At 48.3% G+C, this 19,665-nt stretch overlaps 1 protein-coding gene and 1 pseudogene across 1 annotated transcript; one reads left to right on the top strand and one right to left on the bottom strand.

Moving 5' to 3' along the window:
* Positions 1-3,165: 3,165 nt before the first annotated feature.
* On the bottom strand, positions 3,166-9,600 carry LOC114694381 (annotated as a pseudogene).
* A 115-nt stretch (positions 9,601-9,715) lies between these two features.
* LOC119086373 (apolipoprotein L2-like) lies at positions 9,716-18,016 on the top strand. Its single transcript, XM_037197629.1, has 4 exons — positions 9,716-9,863; positions 12,760-12,833; positions 15,035-15,155; positions 16,220-18,016. The coding sequence occupies exons 2-4, from the start codon at positions 12,809-12,811 to the stop codon at positions 16,461-16,463; spliced, it is 390 nt and encodes a 129-aa protein (XP_037053524.1). The 5' UTR covers positions 9,716-9,863; positions 12,760-12,808; the 3' UTR covers positions 16,464-18,016.
* The last annotated feature ends 1,649 nt before the right edge of the window (positions 18,017-19,665 follow it).

The raw sequence follows: 19,665 nt of genomic DNA, 5'->3' as shown, positions 1-19,665 counted from the left end.
GCACTAGGATGGGCATTAGGTACTGGGATGGGCACTGGGGTACTAAGATGAGCATCAGGGTACTAGGATGGACATTGGGTACTAGGATGGGAATTTGGGTACTAGCATTGGCATCAGGGTACTATGATGGGCATTAGCCAGAATATGGATGACAATGGGCCTGAGATTGACATGATTCCAGAGGCTGAAGAGACCATGACTGAGGCTATGACTCCTTGACAGGCAGAGGAAGAGGAGCATTTGGTAGTGGATACTGTAGGGTGATGACTACAGGGGAGTCAGGGGGCACCATGAGACCAGTAAGAGAGACAGGATGACAGGGAATGGAGCCCCAGAGATGATCTCTCAGAATGATTATAGATGTGATGATAGAGGTCTCCCACAAGACCCAACCTGAGTCAAAAGCCTCAGAGTACTCCTGAGGAAGAAGGCTCATCTTTCAGCACTTCCCAGTCCAGCTGAGTGGATTCTGTGGAGGAGCAAACACAGTTGACCCAGCTGCCGGAGAAGGAAACAGAAGAGCAGCAACAGAGAGGGCAAGATGAGCTGCAGCCTCAGCTGGATGAGCCAAAACTGGACCACAGGTCCAGAGGAGGTGGGGACATGTAAGTTGGGGGAACTCAAAGGCATTTCATCTCATCCACCAGAAGCCATGGCCTGAGGAATCACTGCTTTTCTCAAGGGAATAATCTCTGACATCTTAATTCCTGCTCCTGTCCACCTTTTCCTACGGTCCTCCCCCCTGGAGGTCAGAGTATCTCAGCTGATACTCTGGTGGTGAATATGGGTGTAAACAGGGGGATTTGAGCTGCAGTCCCTCAACCTTGACTTGGGTGTTTTCAGGTGTCTACTGTAAAAGGCCTCCAGAGCTTAACACAATTGACTCCATGATGGAAGCACCACCATTCAGGTCATAAAACTCAGCACGTAGACAGCATCCCCTGACAAAATGGAAACAAAGACTTACTCCATCAAAGTCTCTAGTTCTCAGAAAGTCTCTAAATGTATTAAATTCGCTTTTTTTTTTTTTGTTTTTTACTTCTGTAGTTCTGCTCTTAGTTAACTGTTCTAACTGAAGTATGTCAACCCAGGATATGGTTTTTGTGCTTAAAATTTTGCTCACCCTGAGAAAGGCTCAGTGCTACACTGGGATCTTGAACACTCAGTGTAGTCACTGGCTGGCCCATAAAGACTTCTGATTGGCATAAATCCGTGTCTGAGTGTCTACCCCACAACACTGTAAGTTTCCTTTGCTGGAATCGCACACCAGTGCTCGGGTCTATCATGTGACCTAGAGGGTGTGTGGTTTTCTGCTTAGGAGAGTTGGTTTCCTGACTTCCTTCCAGAGTAGACAATAATGGGAAGAACGCTTGAAGGTCTTGGTTTCCCTGGCAACACTGTAGCTTGACCTGTGTGCTTTGATGTGCACCGCTATAGGCACCAGCTCCAAAGATGGCAGCTGTTCCTGTTGCAGGAAGTCAGGGAGCCTGCAGGGAAATGGTTCCCTGGTCTCCAGTGTGAGCCTACTGTGCAGGAGCGTTGGTTTAGTGTGCTGCTGCAGTGGGCACAGCAAACGGCTGATCCAGTGGACTTGATGGCCAGTTAGCTAGAGAGTGAACTTTTAGAGAGAGACCCGGGGTTGAATGTGGTCATGGACAATGAAAGGTAGTTTGCCCTCTTTGTCTGTTTTTCTGCAGATAATTGCATCCAAGAGAAAGTGGTTCTGTCCCACTCTCCTACTCTGTTAAAATAAAACAGGGGTTGATTTAAGCTCCTGAATATGTGTAAAACGTGTACAAAGGTATCTTCTGTGAAAATGACTCACAATCTGTAGACATTACTTAGGAGATGCCTTGAGATGGAAACCCCTGTCCTTTGGGTTGAGAGATTTTTGGCTTTCCCCAATCAAATTTACTCTTTAAAGATAAAAATAAAGATTACAGCTGGGTCATGCAGACGCTGTTGCCGGTTTGGTTGCATGCCACCATCTCTTGTGCTGCTGGTTGTTTCTTATTACATTTCCCCCCAGAGGTCAGCAATATTTATTTAACCAAATTTATAGATACCATGTAAGCAGAGTCAGTGGATTTGAGGTATCTCTCCCCTACCTCCTCTTCTTCAGTTGAGTTTCCAAGGATCACAGGCTCAGTCTCATGATCCCAAACTAGCTAATATATCCATCCCACAACTTGTTTGACCTCTTACTCAAACACAGCTTCCTTTCTCTCCTCAAGTCAACTACTGACCCAGGCCCACACATGGAGAATAATTTTAATTTCACTGGTCCTTCCTGTCACCGTGTCTCCTTCATGGGCTGGCCACTTGTCAAGAGCTCTACCCACTGTGCAGTCACCACCCCCATCCTCAGCACCATCCTCAGCATCTCCATCATCGTATGGGAGCTGCCTGATGGTCAAAGGGGGAGCTGGTGCAGCTGATGCTGGACAGAAAGGACTGTGGCTCAGAGCACATTGTCCTGTGGGGAGGGAGGCCATGGAGCCTCCTACTCCAGCCCTTCTGTTTCCCTGGCTTCTCATTACTTGCTCCTGCACAGCCCTCTCTGTTCACACCCACAGACCACTGTGTGGTTTTAGACCCATTTGCCCATCTCTAGTCTGCTCTGGTCCCTCGGTTCAGGCTGCTGTCACATCTTTCTTTGACGCTCAGGCCGTCCATATTAACTCTGAAGTGAGACACAGAACGACAAACTCCTCAATGCTCGGTTCTGTGGACTCAGTCCCACACTCTCTGCTTTCCAACCTTCACTTCTGGTGCTGTGATAAATACCTGACAGAAGCCAGTGAGAGAGAAAGCTTTCACTTGGCTTACAGTCTCTGGCTGTCTGTAGTCCATCATTGTGGGGAAGTCAAGGCAGGAACTCAAAGCAGACAGCCACAGTACATCCACGGTCCAGAGTAATGAGAAATGAATTCATGCATTCATGCTTATTGGTGCTCAGCCTGCTTTCCCTTATACAGTTCAGAACCCATACCCAGAGAATAGTGCCCCCTATGGTGCAGGAATTTACCCACCTCATTTAGAGTCATGCAGAAAAATCACTCCCAAGCATGCCCACAGGACAGCTCAAGCTAGACAATCTCTCACTGAAACTCTCTTCTGACATGATTCTAGATGGTGTCAAGATGACAGTTAAAACTAACTACCTCATTCCTCCTCTAACAAGATTCTCGGTGCCTCTAATCTCTCTGGATCTTCTCCACCGACCTCCATGTACCTGGAGGAGGCTGTCACAGGCACCTAGAGGGTCTTGTGGATCTGGGCAATCTCCGACAACTTCTCCTCCAGCTCCTGAGCCAGGGCCCGGAGTTCTTCGGCCTACTCTGATTTTGCTCCATCGTATAAATGCATTGAGTCCCTTACAAGGAAATACACATCCAGCGCAAGGAAGGCACCCGCAACAGCGGCCCCTCTGATTCTGGCTTTTTTAGTCATTGCCAGAGCAGTGCCTTCAAAGACATTCTGCAGCTGACTAGCTCGTTGGGCAGGGATTCCTCCAGTCGTCATGAGGAGTTTGGCATCTGTCACTAAGTGAAGGTTGGCTCTGGCTGCTCTAATGGCGCGGATGTTTTGTCCCAAGGTTTTCAATTGTTTGAGAACACCATAGGGTCTTCTATCTAGACAGTGTGAGTATACTCTTTCCCAGGACAAGAAGCGTCTTCATCATGTCCATGGTGTCTGACATCAGGCGCTTGGCTTCAGCCTCATCTGACCACTTGCTTGTTTCTTCCACAACTACAGTGGCAGCACCAGTCACAGCAGCCACCGCCCCCAGCCCCAACCCAGTGGCTGAGAGCAGCAGACTGCCCCCTGCTGTCACAGGAGCCAGAGCTATACCCAGGATGCCCAGGACTCCAGAGGCAGCGCTGGTGGAGTTGGTCACCACGTTGGAGATGGTACAGCCCCTGTGCACCTGGTCAAGATGGTCAGCCAGAGCTCGGAGCTTCCTGATGTTTCCCTCCAGCTTCCCTTTCAACTCGGGAAAAGCTTCCAGAAACCTCTTCCTGTCCTGCAGCTCTCGTTGAAGCTACTCTGTCCTCCAGGGTTGGGAGCTCTAGGAGCAGCTTCAGAGCCTTACACAGTACAGCTTCCTCATCCCTGTAAAGAAGAGGTCAGCGCATCAGGAAGACGGCTTGTTTGACTATAGGATGGGCCCGCACAACCTATCTTCTTCACATCACAGTGTTTAGTGTCATAGAACCAATGGGAAGGTATTTCACTACATGCAGGACTCTGCATTCCACAAGGAACACTGATGATCACAGACACTCCACCGTTCTTAGTCCATAGGTGTCAGTGTGTGAAGTCATGTGAAGACACACATTAGTGACGTGCCCATGACAAAGAAGCCTTTGCTCAAGGTCTGTGCCATCACTTCCAAATAATTGCCCAGTGGAAACTCTGTAGATGAGCATAGGAATTCAGGATCAGAGCAAAACTGGGGGCATTCTGGAGGTCCTATGGAGATGACCTGGACAATTCAGCCTCTGTCACCAACACCTTCCAGGCTTCGTCTTTGGCCAACAGGAGCTGCAGTTCTCTTCTGCTTGCTGAGTCCTGCAGATACTCAGTGACTTCCTGAATGAAGTGTCTCCTCCTCAACACTAGGAAAGAAACAGAATGAGGTCTGAGGACAGCATGGAAGAGTTTAAATTGCAAATCGTGTGTGTAATTTAACAGTCAAGGTATTCAGCATCTGCCACTGGGTACCTGATGGAGTCAGCAGTGCTGGGGAATGAGTTGTGACCTTCAATTCACGTATAAAAAGCTTTATGGCAGCAACCAGTTTTAGAGATGTGTTTTTAAGAAAGTGAGGTAATAAGGATTAGGTGATGTCATAAATATACATCCCTATTCATGAGAGTGCGGTACTGATAACAAAAAGAATAGGCACCATATGTATAATGTTATCTATCATTTACCATCTATCTATCTATCTATCTATCTATCTATCTATCTATCTATCTATCTATCTATCTCAATGGTTCTAAATCGTCCTAATACTATGATCCTTGAATACTGTTCCTCATGTGGGGTTGACCCCAACCACAAAATTATTTTGGTTACTAATTAATAACTGTACTTTTGCTATTGTTATGAATTGTAATATAAATACCTGTGTTTCCTGATGGTCTTGGGTGACTCCTGTGAAATGGTTGTTCAACCTCCAAAGTGGTTGAAACCCACAGATTGAGGACTGCTGATCTATCTACTTACCTATCACCACTGATCTCTGTGTCTGTGTGTCCTTCCTCCACTTGGTCCCTTCCTGCCTCTCTGTCTCCATGCACACAGGAGAGGCTGTGCGCAGACTCTCAGTTAGCAGGCTGCTGCTACAGACCAGGAAGAGTTCCCTCACCACAGCCATCCTGCCATTCCCTCACTGTGGACTATAGCTTCAGAACTGAGAGAGACAGAGGTCCTTGGTTCAAGCCCTCAGTCTGAGGATCAAATGTTCTCCTGTGTGCTGGGGAGTCTGTTGTGTCCTCAGACTTTGGGGGTTGTCACTAAGTCACATGACTTGCTGTGTTCCACTTTTTCAGGCTGTCCTAACTCCTTTTGAGAGGCAAAGGAGGGAGGAAGGGATCCCCGAGCATGCCCCCAAGACAGAGCCAAGAAGAGAACTCCTTATACACAGGTAGGGGAGACTCCCATTACTCCATTTAGGGGACTGTGTTTCTATCCTGAACTCAACAAGTTGTCAATGTGGTGGTCCAAGGTTCTAGACCACACTCAGGAAACATAGAAGAGAAGAGAAGTCCATACCTCTGGAGACCATGAGGGCTGCAGGGTCCCTAGTGGCAGGCATGGGGTCTCTCTCAGGTCCTTCTCACAGCTACCTTTGAGTCAGGGCTAAAAGGAAGAGAACAGCAAACTGTGGGGTGGACTGGGGACAGCTTCTGTGGAGGCTGGTGTCTCATGGTTCTCTCTGGGATAGCAGAGCAACCAAGGTCGAAGAGTTACAGGCCCTGGCTCTCCTTTGTAGGGACTCAGTCCCAGGCCTCCCCTCACTCATCCATTATACTAGCCAGAGCAGAGCCCTCTTGTCCTGTTAGGACCATGAAAGAGATGTTCAGCTGGAGGCAGCCATGGGAAGGGGCTTCTGTGCTCCAGAAAGATGAGGAGAAATGTTCCAGCACCTGGTGTGGGAAGTGTGTGTAGCAATGGTGATAGTCAACATTAACTGAAGGAATATGGTGCATGGGTCTGGGCTGCCATGCTAGGGCTCGTGACTGTGAAGAGAGGACGAAACCCTGAATCTGTACACTTGCACTGGTACTCTGTGTGATGATACCTTATTGTAGTGCATCAAGAAGATCCTGCCAGAAACAAAAGCTGGTGCCTGGTCCATCTGACCCCCCAGCCTCCTCCTGTGCACTACATAAACATCTCTCTCTGTAAGTCCTGTCTGCACAGTAAGCTGCTCTAGTCTCAAACAGACAGAGGCACCTTACCTTGGAGAGAAAGAATGAGTGCTAGTCTTTGCTGAGTACAGCTTTACCTCCTGCGTTTTGTCTACAGACAGGATTTTCACAGATGCAATGGACACAAGTGGCCCTCACTTTGTACAGCACACACCTAGGCACTCCTTCAAGCTTCCCATTCAAAGCACTGATCCTATGGTGGTTTCTGGTCCTACCGCCCTGGTCCAGCCTTGGATCTCCAAGGTTAGCCTTTGCCATCACCTAGAATAACCACCACAGGCTCACTGATGATGGGAGTGTCCCTTCACCTTTGGGCAGGAGAGCACAAACCACCCAGAACCTGCTGCTTCTGTCACGTGGGGAGTAAGGACTGAAGCCAGGCAGTGGCAAGGCAAGTGTCCTGCCAGGACACCCAAAGCTTCCTTTTGCTCCCTTACCCACAGCTGCCCTGGCTATTCCCAGGCCAATCCAGGTTTGGCTGCAGGTCTTAATTTACCCCAGTAGGACAGTGACTGTGAGGGCTACAGGTGCCTGGACACCCAGTGTGGAAGCCATGTTCCCCGAGTTTACCCTTCCTTCTGGACCCTGTTTCTTGCAGACCTGAGGTTCAGACTTGGAGTCAGTAATACAGTGACTGAGTGACCTAGAGCATCCAGACACAAGAGGTTGATGGTGAGGGTTCTTGTTAAAGGCACCAGATAGCAAGAGAGCTGGTGTCCCTTTTCTGTGTCCTGTTTCATAGGCTACAGGACCCCAGAGGCTGCTAGAGAGAAAGACTGGCATTTGAGGTGATCTTATACTTGGGTGAAATCTCTACACTCTGAGTTTCCTGTTTCTGTGTGGCTCTGAGCTGGTGGCAGAGCCCAGTGGTAAAGCCCTTGTCCAGTGCAAAGGTCCTGGGGCTGACACCTAGTACCACAAAAGAAATCAGGGAAAGAGGAGAGAAAGTGCAGCTGTCCTTCATGCTTGCCTTAAGCCCTCCTACTAATCTGCCACACACAGAGCCTCTTAGCATTGGCTTCCTGTGGATGGGAGCCAGGAGGAAGTGCGGGTGGCCCCAGCTCTTCCTCTCTGATGGCCAGCAGGAAGCCCAGGCTGGGGGCTGGGCTCCTCCATTCCCTAACTGTGCACAAGCTCTTTAATGGGAGAGACAGAGGCTCTCAGCAAGTCTCGCTTCCCTGTGGCTGTGGGGCATCTTTCTAGGGCGAGAAGACAAGGACTCAGGACAGGATAAACCTGATAACCCTTATCTGCCTCTCATTGTCAAGTTCAAGCCCAGTCACCCTGGTCAGCCTCCTGTCTACTACAGCCCCTCCCTTCATTCCATCCTCTCCCTCAGGCCCCACAAGCAGCTTCCAGGGTCCTAGGACTATGTTAGGTCTCTTCCTCACAGGAAATGTCACCCATTCCCATGTGGTCCAACCAGGACAGCACATTCTATGTGTCCAACCTGCTGCTCTCTGGGTTCTGGAGACATTCTTTGGACATTGGACCACTAGCTTCTAAGGACACAGTCCCATTCCAAGAAAAAGCATGGATTAAAACAACAACAACAACAACAACAACAATAATAATCTGAAAGTTCCTAGGACTTTCTGCTTTTATAGGCACAGAGATAATCTCCTCCACCCCCACCTGTGGTCTGGCCCTTGACCTTTTCATGACAGGGCTCATAGCGCTGAATATGTGGTTGTGCAACTTGTCCCTCCCTGCCCCACATGGTACCCCACCCACCCAAACACACAGGCCAGCCTGTCTTCCTTCTCCACCCCTCACAGGCTGGGTAGAGGATGGGGAATCCCAGGGGAGGTAGGCATGCCACCCACCAGCTCATCCTGCCCCACAGAATCCTCAGCAAGACTCAGATTCCCCCAGGGCCTTGAATAGACGCATGCTCAGAGACAATGTGTGTCACAACTCCTGGGCACCTTGAATCCCCCAAGTCAGTCAACATTTGTCCCATCTGATCTTGGCAGTAATAACTACCCAGGGTCAACCTCAGAGTGCACAGGACACATGAACCAGTGAGCTCTGGCTTGTCTGCCTATCTTTCTCTACACCTTACACTTCCATTTCCACAGGACTGGGGACTCACAAAGGCCACCTCCCCTGGGCCGGTGATTAGTTTAGAGCAAGTCACAGCTTGCAGTTGGTGTGTGTGCTGGATAGTTTTATGTCAACTTGATACAAGCTAGAAGAGGGGAACCATGGTTGAGGCAAGGCTTCATAAGATGAGGCCATAGGCAAGTCTGCATGCATTTCCTTAGTCAGTGATTGATGTTGGAGGGTCCAGCATGTTGTGGGTGGTAATACCTCGAGGCTGCCATAAGAAAGCAGGCCGAACATGGCATGGGAAATGAAACAACAGTACTCCATTGCTTCTGTGTCAGCTCCTGCCTCCAGGTCCTGTCCTGTTTGAGTTCCTGCTCTGACTTCCTTCACAGATGGACTATGATGTAAAAGTATAAGGGAAATGAACCCTTTCCTCTCCACATTGCTTTTGGTCATGGTGTTGATCACAACAATAGAATCCATACCTAAGACAGTATCAATAAGATACAAGCAGCTGCCAGGCGGTGGTGGCGCACGCCTTTAATCCCAGCACTCGGGAGGCAGAGCCAGGTGGGTCTCTGTGAGTTCAAGGCTAGCCTGGTCTACAGAGCAAGATCCAGGACAGGCACAAAAACTACACAGAGAAACCCTGTCTCGAAAAACAAATAACAACAACAAAAAAAGATTCAAGCATCTAATTAAGAATGTTGCCCCACACTTGGCCACTCAGCTCCCTCTGAAAACTCACAATAAAGATAAACACCCAAATCCCTCAGAGCCATAAGGGAGCCTCCAGATCATCTTGCCTTCTAAACCTCCCTTGTAAACCTCTCCCCCACCTGCTACAGCACCCTTCTAATTCCTCCATTCTAAAACTGCTTCTGAGCCTTCCTGAACCTAGCCCATCATCAGTAAGTACAGAAAGAGGCACATGAAATGTGCCCATGAATGTGAAAAGTCCCAAGTTTATTCCCTCTCCACAAACTCACGTAAAACAAGGTCCCCCTTTTGAGACCAAGGCTCCTGCTGTCATCCCAGTTATAAATGTGTCCCTTTTGCTTTGAAATCGAAGCCCAGCTCAGGCTTCATCATCATTCTGGGCTCTGGTTCTATCTCCCTAGACCAGAGCTGTTAATGGCCATATCAGCTCCCATCCATGGGGCATCAGTAGGGTGGTGCCCTTCAGGCATCATGTCTGGTGGGTTATTTTATCATGAGGGGCCACAAACAAGGACTTTCACTTCAGTTCACTGGGTATATCAGGCCCAGAGCGTGTGTCTGTTGGTGACTCTGATGCAGCTGGTAACCGGGTCCACACAGCAAATGGGAGCAGGAACCCTAACAACTTAGCTACAGGAAGATTCCTCGGTGAGTTGGGGAACATGTTCATCCTCTCAAGGGCTCTGGAGGAGGAGGGTTATGGCCGCATTTTATGGATGAGTTCAGTGAGGCTGGGCAATGTCTCAGGCATAGCATCAGCATGGCTGTACCAGCAGTGAGAGGGAGGTCTGTCTGTCCCTCTCTCATCCTCTAACATATGCACAGGAGAGGATGTGCACCGGATCACCACACTGCCTGGGGCCTGGCCCTGCTTGTCGGACATCCTGAGATATGATCAGGAGGCCCTTGAGCGAAGGCAGCTTTGGTCCATGCTCAGTCACTTAAGAAAGCTACGAAACAGAAAAAGGAAGTGGAGGAGGTTGGGGACAGGAAGCCATCAAACAGTGTGGCATGGACACCCACAGCTGCCCTCGAGGTGCTCTTCCTGTACTAACGAGAATGAGGTTTTGATAAAGACATACAGGATGACTAAGGGGTGCTAGCACAGCTGACCTTGTTGGCTGTGCTCTGTCAGGCCCAGGGGATAAACTGAGGCATAGCAGAGAGTGACTTGTCTAGAGTACCTGGATGGAGGCTGAACAGGTAGGTGAGAGGCCACACTCCTTTGTCCTCACCTGGCCTCTGCCTAGACTACGGGGCACAGAGGAGGGAGCCCAGGCTGTTCTGGGTGTGCAGGTGTGGCAGGGAACCAGGGAAGGAGACCGAGAGTGGCTCAGTGCAGAGTCCCCAGGACCATCTCACCCAGCCTTACCTAACACTAGGGCAGACTCTGCTGCAGGGTGTGCTCTAGTGAATCAGAGGGGCCCAGGAGTGTTAAATCCCCAGGATTTCTCTTCAGTTCAGAGTCAGGGCTGTTGTCTCCTTCACCTCTCTGCTCTGACTGCTGTGTGACATGGGGTTTGTCACCCTTCTCTGTGTCTCTGTCTTATCCCCTGAGAGCGGGAGCCAGGATGGCTGCCCCGCTGAGCCCCAGCAGGCTGCTCTCCACCTGTGGTGCTGGAAGGCTGTGATGGCAGAGAGGGCACAGGAGACCCTGGTCCCTCAGTGCCAAAACTATAAGAGAAGGTGGAGGATCAGGATGGACCCGTCACTGGTTGGAAGGCAGGGAAGGGGCTGTAGGGGAGGTGCAGGCTGGCCCAGCCACGTAGGTGAGGTGAACAGGGCCATAAGTGGTGCACACTCTAAAGGTCGTTGGAAGAACAGTGTGTGATGTCCTTCAGTAAGCCTTAGAATATCTAGGGATCAGAATGTACAGCTCTCGTCACCTCCAGCTGTCACTACATGTGCCCTCGCTCCCCTGCAGCTGGGAGCTGATCAGTGCCCCTCTGCCTGCCTGCCTGCCATGCTCTCTGAACACACTCACTCACATGCCCCATCTCTGAAGGGAGAGCAATCACAAGAGACCTTGAAGTTCTGCACATGAACTGGTTAGCTTGTCCATGGTAGCACTCAGGACTGAGCCACAGCCTCAAACACATTCATGGCTTCCACCACGGAACTACAGCCCCAGAGACCAGGTTTCCATGAGAAGCCTCAGCTGTCCTCAAACTGCCAGCAACCCCCCTGCCTCAGCCTCTGCAGTGCTGAGGTTACCCCAAGTGCAGTGAGATCTACTGTTTATTTAAGGCTACTCTGCCCTAGTGACTCTAGGGAGAATGCCCACCCCTGTGCACTGTCCATGTGCGTGTGAGTTCTCACACTTTATTTGTACAACAGTGAGCCTCACGTTATGAAAAAGTTCAATACTGAAGCTCTGTGATCCAGTAATTTTGCTTCTAGAAATAGCTTACAAATGACCCCAAAGCAGAAATTTTTTCAAGAGAGTGTTCATCCATGGCTGTTCACATGATGGTTAGAAACTGCCTAGGGGCTCTCCCCATACTCTCTCCCTCTGCCCTCCCTCCCTGACCTGATTCCTCCTGTTCACACTCACCACCAGCCTTCCATCTACTGCACAATCTATTCTGTGTCCCCATCCCAGGGAGATCCTGAGACCCCATAGCCCTCCTTGTTACTTAGCCTGTCTGGAGGAGCAGTGGATCCTGGAGAGAGGGAAGGAGGGAGTGAAGAAGTGGAGGAGTGGGCAGAGGAGGCTGCAGATGGATGTATTACATAAGAGAACAGTGAATAAAAAGGGAAGAAATTGCTTGAGTTTGAACATTTAGAGAGGAGGTCAGAGGACTGGATGGGCGAGAGCAGGCACAGGGACAGGGTCAGACAGGACTCCAGCCCCGGTGGGATGCAGGATCCTGAAGAACAGGGAGGATGTGGGCTCTGGGAGAGTACTGTTGTACCTGAGATTTTAACCCCTGTCACAGGACACAGGCCCTCGTGTGGGTGAGAAGCCACTCACAGTCACACGCGGACAAGATGGAATGCTGCTGTGTAGTTAGGGGAGTGGAGATTCACATCTTAAATGTGGGGTATCAACCAGAATATCTTGGGGTTAAATCCTTGGTCTAGCATTATTGTGGAAATTTGGGCCAAACCTTTATGATCTTCCCTCCATTTTAAAATGGAGTTCACAGACATCCTCATCTCACGAAGGATGTTGGTCTCCTAATGAGGTGTGTATGAGGAGCCCTTGTGTCACAGACATACAGTAAATATTTCCTATTATCAGCAATCCCCATGTGTTCCCACCAAGCAGTTGACAGAGCACCTCTTCCCATTTCTCCTTGTGTAAACAGTATATTGCTTTTCTTCATGGCTATGTCCTTAGGTGGTGGCATCCTCCTTGGACAATGACAGGACAGGAGGGCTCTGACTTGGCTGGGGTGAGGGGAGGGTAGACCAGATGACTGACATCTGGAAGGAGCAGTGCAGGGTCCGCTGGGGGTGGAGTGCTCTGGCTGTCACTCCTTTACCACCTGACTTCCCGCAGCTGTCACCATTGCATCCCAGTTTGTTATTCTCCCTCCAGCCTGAACACCTGAGGAGCTGTGAGGAAAACCTGTGATTGGTCTGAAGACATGGCAGCAAGCAGGGAACCTGATGGTAGGCATTTCCTTTTTTCTCTCTTCATCCATCTCACAAAGCTTCCAATAGGGAACAGTTCAAATGCTGGACCTGTTTCCTTGTCCAAGGCAGGTACTTTTGGTCTCAGTGGCCCACCTATGTGTGTCCCTGTGTATGTAAGTGCACTGTCCTGACTGTGTGACATCCCCAGAGGCTCCTGCCTTAAACACTTGGGCTCCAGTTGGTGTTGTCATTTGGGAAGGTTATGGAAGTCTCAGGACATGCAGCCTTACTGGAGGGAAGTCCAAACCTGTGGTGGGCTCTTAAAGTTTATAGCCCTGCTGGGCGGGATGTGCATGTCTTAATCCCAGCACTTGGGAAGCTGAGGTAGGTAAATCTTTGAAGCCATCTTGGTCCACACTTGAGTTCAGGGTCAGCCGGGGCTACACAGTGTGACTCTGTCTCAAAAATAAAATATAACAAAATAGGGCAAAAGTAAAATAGAGTTCATAGAATTGCTCCCCCCCAACCCCCACTTCCAGCACATTCTGTTTTTCTTAGTTGCAGTAGAGATGTGATTTCTAGGCCTCCAGCACCTGCTTCTGTCCCTTAACCGACACTCTGGACATCTATCCCTGTGGAGCTGGAAGCCAAATGAATCTTCATAATGCATTTCTGTCTCAGCAGCAGAATACTAGCCATCTGTGAAGAATCAATCTCTCTCTCTCTCTCTCTCTCTCTCTCTCTCTCTCTCTCTCTCTCTCTCTCTCTCACACACACACACACACACACACACACACACACACAGTCCCATGGGTCAGTGTCACAGGATCCTGGAAGGCAGTCCTGCTGAGCACAGTGCAGAAGGAGAGAGTTGGTTCCTGGGGTTTCACAGGCAAACAAGGGCTTCATTGACAGTTGGACTAGAGTCATTCCTGTGATGTTTTGACACAGAATGTGGCTTTTTTCTGTCCACATTCTGAGAATTTACAAGGGGAAAACTAAAAGACAATGGAGTAATTTCTTTGTTGGGGAAAGATCAAGACAACAAAACACTGAATCTGTGGATGGTTGTTAATGGCGATGCTTATACTTGTCTACAATGAAGAAAAGGAAGTGGGACAGAAGGAAATGAAAATGTTTGTCATTTTGCATTTGGAGAGAATAAGAGCACTCGGGAGCTCAGTGTCACCTAATGGCTGTGACTGTCAAAGACCTAAGAGGCTCTGAGGGGACGCCACTCTCTGCAGTGGGACAGTGGGAGGAGCCAGGAGGGGCAAGAACCCAGCCAGCTAAGCTCCTGCTTGTGAAAGGAGAAAGCCCAGAGCTTTCTTGCTCCTGGAGAGCCATTGCTTCAATGTGCAAACCTGCTGTTGGTGTGGCTGGCAGTGACATGGGTCCTTCCCAAGCTGGCAGCCAAACCTGGCAGTCCTGTCTGTGGGCACTGGCTGTGGAGTCATGAACTATGCAAGAGTCGAGTGGTCGCTGCTGATTTCTCTATGGTGTCAGAGAACCTGAGTCCTTACCGAGTTCAAGATACAGATTGGAATTCTGTCCTTTAAAACAAACTCTTCTATTGACACAATGATCTGATGGAGAACCCACTACTGGCCTGAAAGTCACATTTGAAGGAACTGTCACCACCGTGTTTGACATGTAAGAGGCTCATGGTGTATAACAAGGGACTTCAGCAACAGGCCTGTGATTTCCCTCGGTAATGGAAGCCCACGTCCATAATGAACATACGGCAATTTGGTTCCAATAAGCAGCTCTTCCTGGTGTGTGGAGGAAGCAGGGTCACTACATCTGCATATGGTGTCTCCTTTGTATGTGTGGAGAACAGTCAGAGTGTAAATAGATGCAGAGGGAGGTGAACACAGAGAGACACGTGTGTGCATATGATAGATAATGAAATGGAGATAAATAATAGAGAGTGGACCTCTGGTGTCTCATTGTCAGAAGAATCCCAGTCCCCCTAAGTAGCACCCTATATTCATGGCATCATTTGGATTCTATTACCTTATCTCCTTAAAGTGTCTCCAAATACATTTGTTGAGCAGCTGAGCTTTTACATATGAATTTGGGAGACATAACTGAACCTCCAACCTTGGTGTCCCCATTAGGACCTGTGGACAAATGCTCAGGAACAGGGCATCTCTCCATCTCCTGCTACTTGCCATTTAGTCTCTTCCACACTGGCTTCTAACCTCATTCTTCTTTCTCTTGGTAAATAATGGCAGGACACAACATGGAAGAATTCATTGAATTTCTCACAAAAATACTCAGTGGAGAGGATCTGAAGCGCTTGATAACTGAAGAGGGAGCCTGGGATGCCTTTGTGGAGGGAGCAGGGTTGTCAAGGTAACCTGCATGGTGCCCCCAGCACTGCCCGCCAGATCATGAGGATGAGGGTTTTCCTCATCAAACAAATGTGACACTGTCATCAGCTATGGTGTCTGTTAACATGGTGACCTCTGTCTGCAGGTGTCTGAACTAGACCTGCCAGGTGGGGGTCAGGAGTGAGTGACGGGTGTGAGTCAGTGTGGAATCAGGACCAGTGGCAGCTGACCTGTCTTATTCACCTGGGGCATGCACTGACCTTGTGAGGTCCAGTTAGAGAGGGAAAGGGCTTTGTGCATCTGCAGAGGACAGACATCAGGCACAATGATCTGGGGGTTCCCTTGGCTCTGAGGGTTTTTTTTCTTTCTTTTTTATTAAATTCTCAGAGATATTCTCATAGCAAAGTCTGAGGAAAGAGTTCCAGTGAGCCTCCCTCTGACACCAGCTGTTTATGAAGGACTACTCCAAACCAATCACAGGATTGAGAATGTTCATGACAAATCATAGGGATCATGTATAAGATTGTTATCACATAGTTACAGTTGATCATGGAGCAAAGAGGATTAAAATAAGCCAATGAAAACATCCACCACACAGATTTGAGACAGTTCAACAATAGATCAATTTCAGTGATATGGGCCTCATGGGAACCTTCCTAAGGTCAATGCCATTGGCTTTCAGCACCTCTGGATGTCAGAAATGGTACCAAAGTTCCCACCACACTCCACATCTTTAAGGTTGAGCATTTTTTATAGGAAATTCTTGGGAACAGATGTATCTCAAATCCTACATTTTCCTACATGCTCTTGCCCATCTACAGGGTTCCTTGGTGATGATGCTAATTCCTTGATTAAAGGCATTTTGATCAAGTGCTTCTCACTACAGTGACTCTACTGTACACACTGACCCTATGGACTAAGGACCTTGAGTATCTATGATGTACCAAATGCTCATGGTAGATGTGAAATTATGGGTCTCTGTATATTTTTACCTACTGGGACTATAGTGTGAAAGTGAAGTTTGAATAAGATTTTAGCTTTAAGAAATAACTGTTTTCCTCATGCACTTGACCTCTTCTTTCACAGTGACCAGGAAGATGCACTGCGTGATGCCCTGAATGATCATTTAGCACAGGAGCCCACAGATGAAGATGATGAGACTCAACGGGAGCTGCAGAAGAAGAGGTTTTTGGAAGAATTTCCTGTGTTGAACAGGAACCTTGAAGAACACATCAGGAAACTCCGAGACCTGGCTGACCATCTTGACCAGGTGCACAAGGGCTGCACCATCTCCAATGTGGTGGCCGACTTCACGGGCACTGGCTCTTGACTCCTGGGCATCCTTGGTTTAGCTCTGGCACCTTACAGCAGGGGCCAGTCTGGTGCCCACAGCAACTTCATTGGGTCTGGGAGCAGCAGCAGCTGTGACTAATGTCACCACCAGCATTGTGGAAAAATCAAACAGAGGGTCAGATAAGGCTGAAGTCAACCAGGTGGTTAAACCAGCATGGATATTCTACATGATATTTTAGTGATTATACCTAATTCAGTGTCAAACTTTACACTATGCGTAAGGATGTAGGCAAAGATAGCAAACTGACCAGGCATCAGTTTCCTCTCTTAAAGTCAGTTGCTGGCAGTCGTGGTTTATACTGTGCTACTAGAATGGCCAGAGAGTCAACCTTGCAACAGGACTCAACGCTGCAAGAGGACTTACCATTGTAAGAGGATTCAGATTTGCAAGAGTAGTCCTTAGTGGGTTAAAGCTTGGAATAGAAGTATATAACCTTGTATATATATATATATACATATAACCATATATATATATATATATCTCCTCAACGGATTTGTACGATGGAGCAAAGACAGATTCAGAGGGAGCGCTGGGGAAGAATCTGTCTATAGGTGTCTTCACATACAGAGGGGGGACATTTTTTAAAAAATGTCAGTCTGTCTTGGAGGACGAAAGAGTCTCTTAATCTGCTCTGAGGCAATGACTACAATGAAGACTGTGACTAGGTTGTTAGGAAGAACAGAGATCTGTGAAGCTCAAGGAGCAGGGTCTGGGAATCCGGGAACATGGCCACACCTGTGCCTAGGATTCCGGCATCACAGACAAGATGGAACAAGCGTATATCTGATTGATTTTGATCAGTTTCACCTCAATTAGCTTCTTGTGCCCCTCCTACTCCACTGACACCTCCCTCTTTGCAGCTGCTCACCCTTCTACTGTCCTCTGTTCTTCCTTTTTTTTTTTTTTTTTTTTTTTTTTTGCTTTTGTGGACCTATTATAGCATTAGGTCTGTGGCATCTGGTAGCATCTTTTTCTAAAGTTGGGAATGCCTGTTTTGGTGGTCACACATCTGGAATTGTGATGTCCTCTTGACTGACTGTTCCTATAGTCAGCAGCTGTCTCTGTCCTTTCTCAGTAGTTTGGTCTGAAGTCTACTCCGTCGGACATTAGAACACTGCTCACTAGTTCCATTTGCCTGGAGTTCAGTCTCCATCCTCTCAACCTCAGGCAGCATCTGTCTTTATCACCATCACCTGTGGGTTCCTGGAGGCAACAAGTGGGTGAATTCTGCTTTAATCCACTCTGCCAGTACGTGTCTTTTGCTTGGGTAATAGAGACTATTTACATTTAGGGTTATTGTTGAAAGTATTAATTGCTAAGGCTGCAATGTTTGGCATTTCCTGGTCCTCATCTTCTTAATCAGGGCTCTAGTGGGATGTATTCTCCGATGTACCCTCTTGGACATGTTGAGCTTTCTCTTCAGTCTGAAAAAAAATTCTTCCAATATCCTCTATAGACCTGCTGTAACCATGAATTCTTGTAGTCTGCATTCATCATGAAATATATTCCTTTTTCTTTCCATCATGGCAGATATTTGCCTGGGTATAGTGAAGTGGATTATTCACTATGGTGTCCCAGCACTTGAAATCCATTGTTCCAAGCCCTTTTGGCTTTAAAATTCCCTTCTTAGCTCCAACAGTACTTGGAGTCCAAGTCCATTACCTGGCCAAAGTCTCCTGTCTATAAGCTGATGTAGCTCAATGGCTATGGAATAGTTCTTTGCTCCAAGCAGAAGGAACCTTAAGCAAGGCTGGACCCAGGGGACCAACTGTCATTTGAATCAAGATGAGCATCATCAAACATGTATGTCCTTGGCACCTGACCATCCCTATCCAGCTTCTCAGAGAAGGACAGCAGGACACCACATCTTCATACAACTGCCAGGAACTCATTTGCTTTACCAATTGAATGGAGTTTTAGAATCACTTGGAAAAAAATCATTTCTCTGTGTCTCTTAAAATCAACATGTTATTGTTGATATTGGGGGTGTGGGCTGTGATTGTTTTTCCAGGTAGGAACAGGTGTAGTGAGAGGTAATGACTATTACACCACTGGTCCCTGAGCTGGACCAGTCAAGACTCAAGCCAAGATCCACATTCATTCAGTAGACACTTGTGATCATACTTTTTTTTGTTTTGTTTTTTCTTCTGTAGCTTTTCTTGTTCTCAATTCTTCCCTTTTTATCCACATAACTTTATCTTGGATTTAGAGGAGACCACAGTGAGATGCAGACCCATGAATATGTCCACAAAAGCTCTGGGGCTGGCCATGATGGATATCCACTGATCAGGGCATAGAATAAAGTGGAGCACACTCCTTAATAGAGTTGGATTGGGGCTGTAGGATCTCACTGCAGGTATAGCTGAAAGAGTCCAATAACGATCCCATCCTCCAGGTTCACAAGCAAAGTCCATCCTGTCTAGACATCCAATGGCATGGCAAGAAATGTCCCACAGGGTGGCTGCCCAATGGGAGGTGGAGATAAAGATCTTTGGTCCAGAAGCAATTGCAGCCATGGGGATGTGATCTTAATGCAATGGGAAGCAACCCTGAGAGGTAGAGGGTGAACACCAGCACCACCTAGTGGAACTCTGAGGTTCAGCAACCATGGCATCCAGCCATCATGGTCACCCCAGCACAGCCACATCCTGGAAAGGATGACTGGCTCAGACAAGTTGGATACTGTACTGGCTGCCTCAGAACAGAGGCCCACCTCCCTGATGACCTCCCTTTATCTAGGGACAGGTGCAGGGGACAGGGACTTTCCAACTGAGTGTGACACAGGGCTAGTGAAGTCATACAAGACATCAACACAAACCTCCCAGGACTTCAAAGCACAGGGAAAGAAACTGAACTTCACTGACAGCCTGGAAGTGGAAGGGTCCTGACACTACAGCCTGGTTTCCACACTCATCCTCGGGACAACCCTATATGTTGTATGCACAGTGCATCAGGCTTGAATAATGTGGAAACATCATGAAAATTAGAACTCAGTGTAAGACAATAGAATTGTACCCATGAGCATAGTATTTCCATGTTGGAGCACAGATAACTCTCCCCTTGTGTGATGCACACAATGCTCACAATGGTCTGGAGCATTAGACACATTTGCTGAGTGGACACAGGAGCCTGGTGATTCCAGTTTAACACAGGATTAGAAACTGACTCAGCATCTGGT

The sequence above is a fragment of the Peromyscus leucopus genome, chromosome 20 (genome assembly GCF_004664715.2).
Source record: "Peromyscus leucopus breed LL Stock chromosome 20, UCI_PerLeu_2.1, whole genome shotgun sequence".
Taxonomy (NCBI): domain Eukaryota; kingdom Metazoa; phylum Chordata; class Mammalia; order Rodentia; family Cricetidae; genus Peromyscus; species Peromyscus leucopus.
This window is presented reverse-complemented; position numbering and strand designations above follow the sequence as displayed.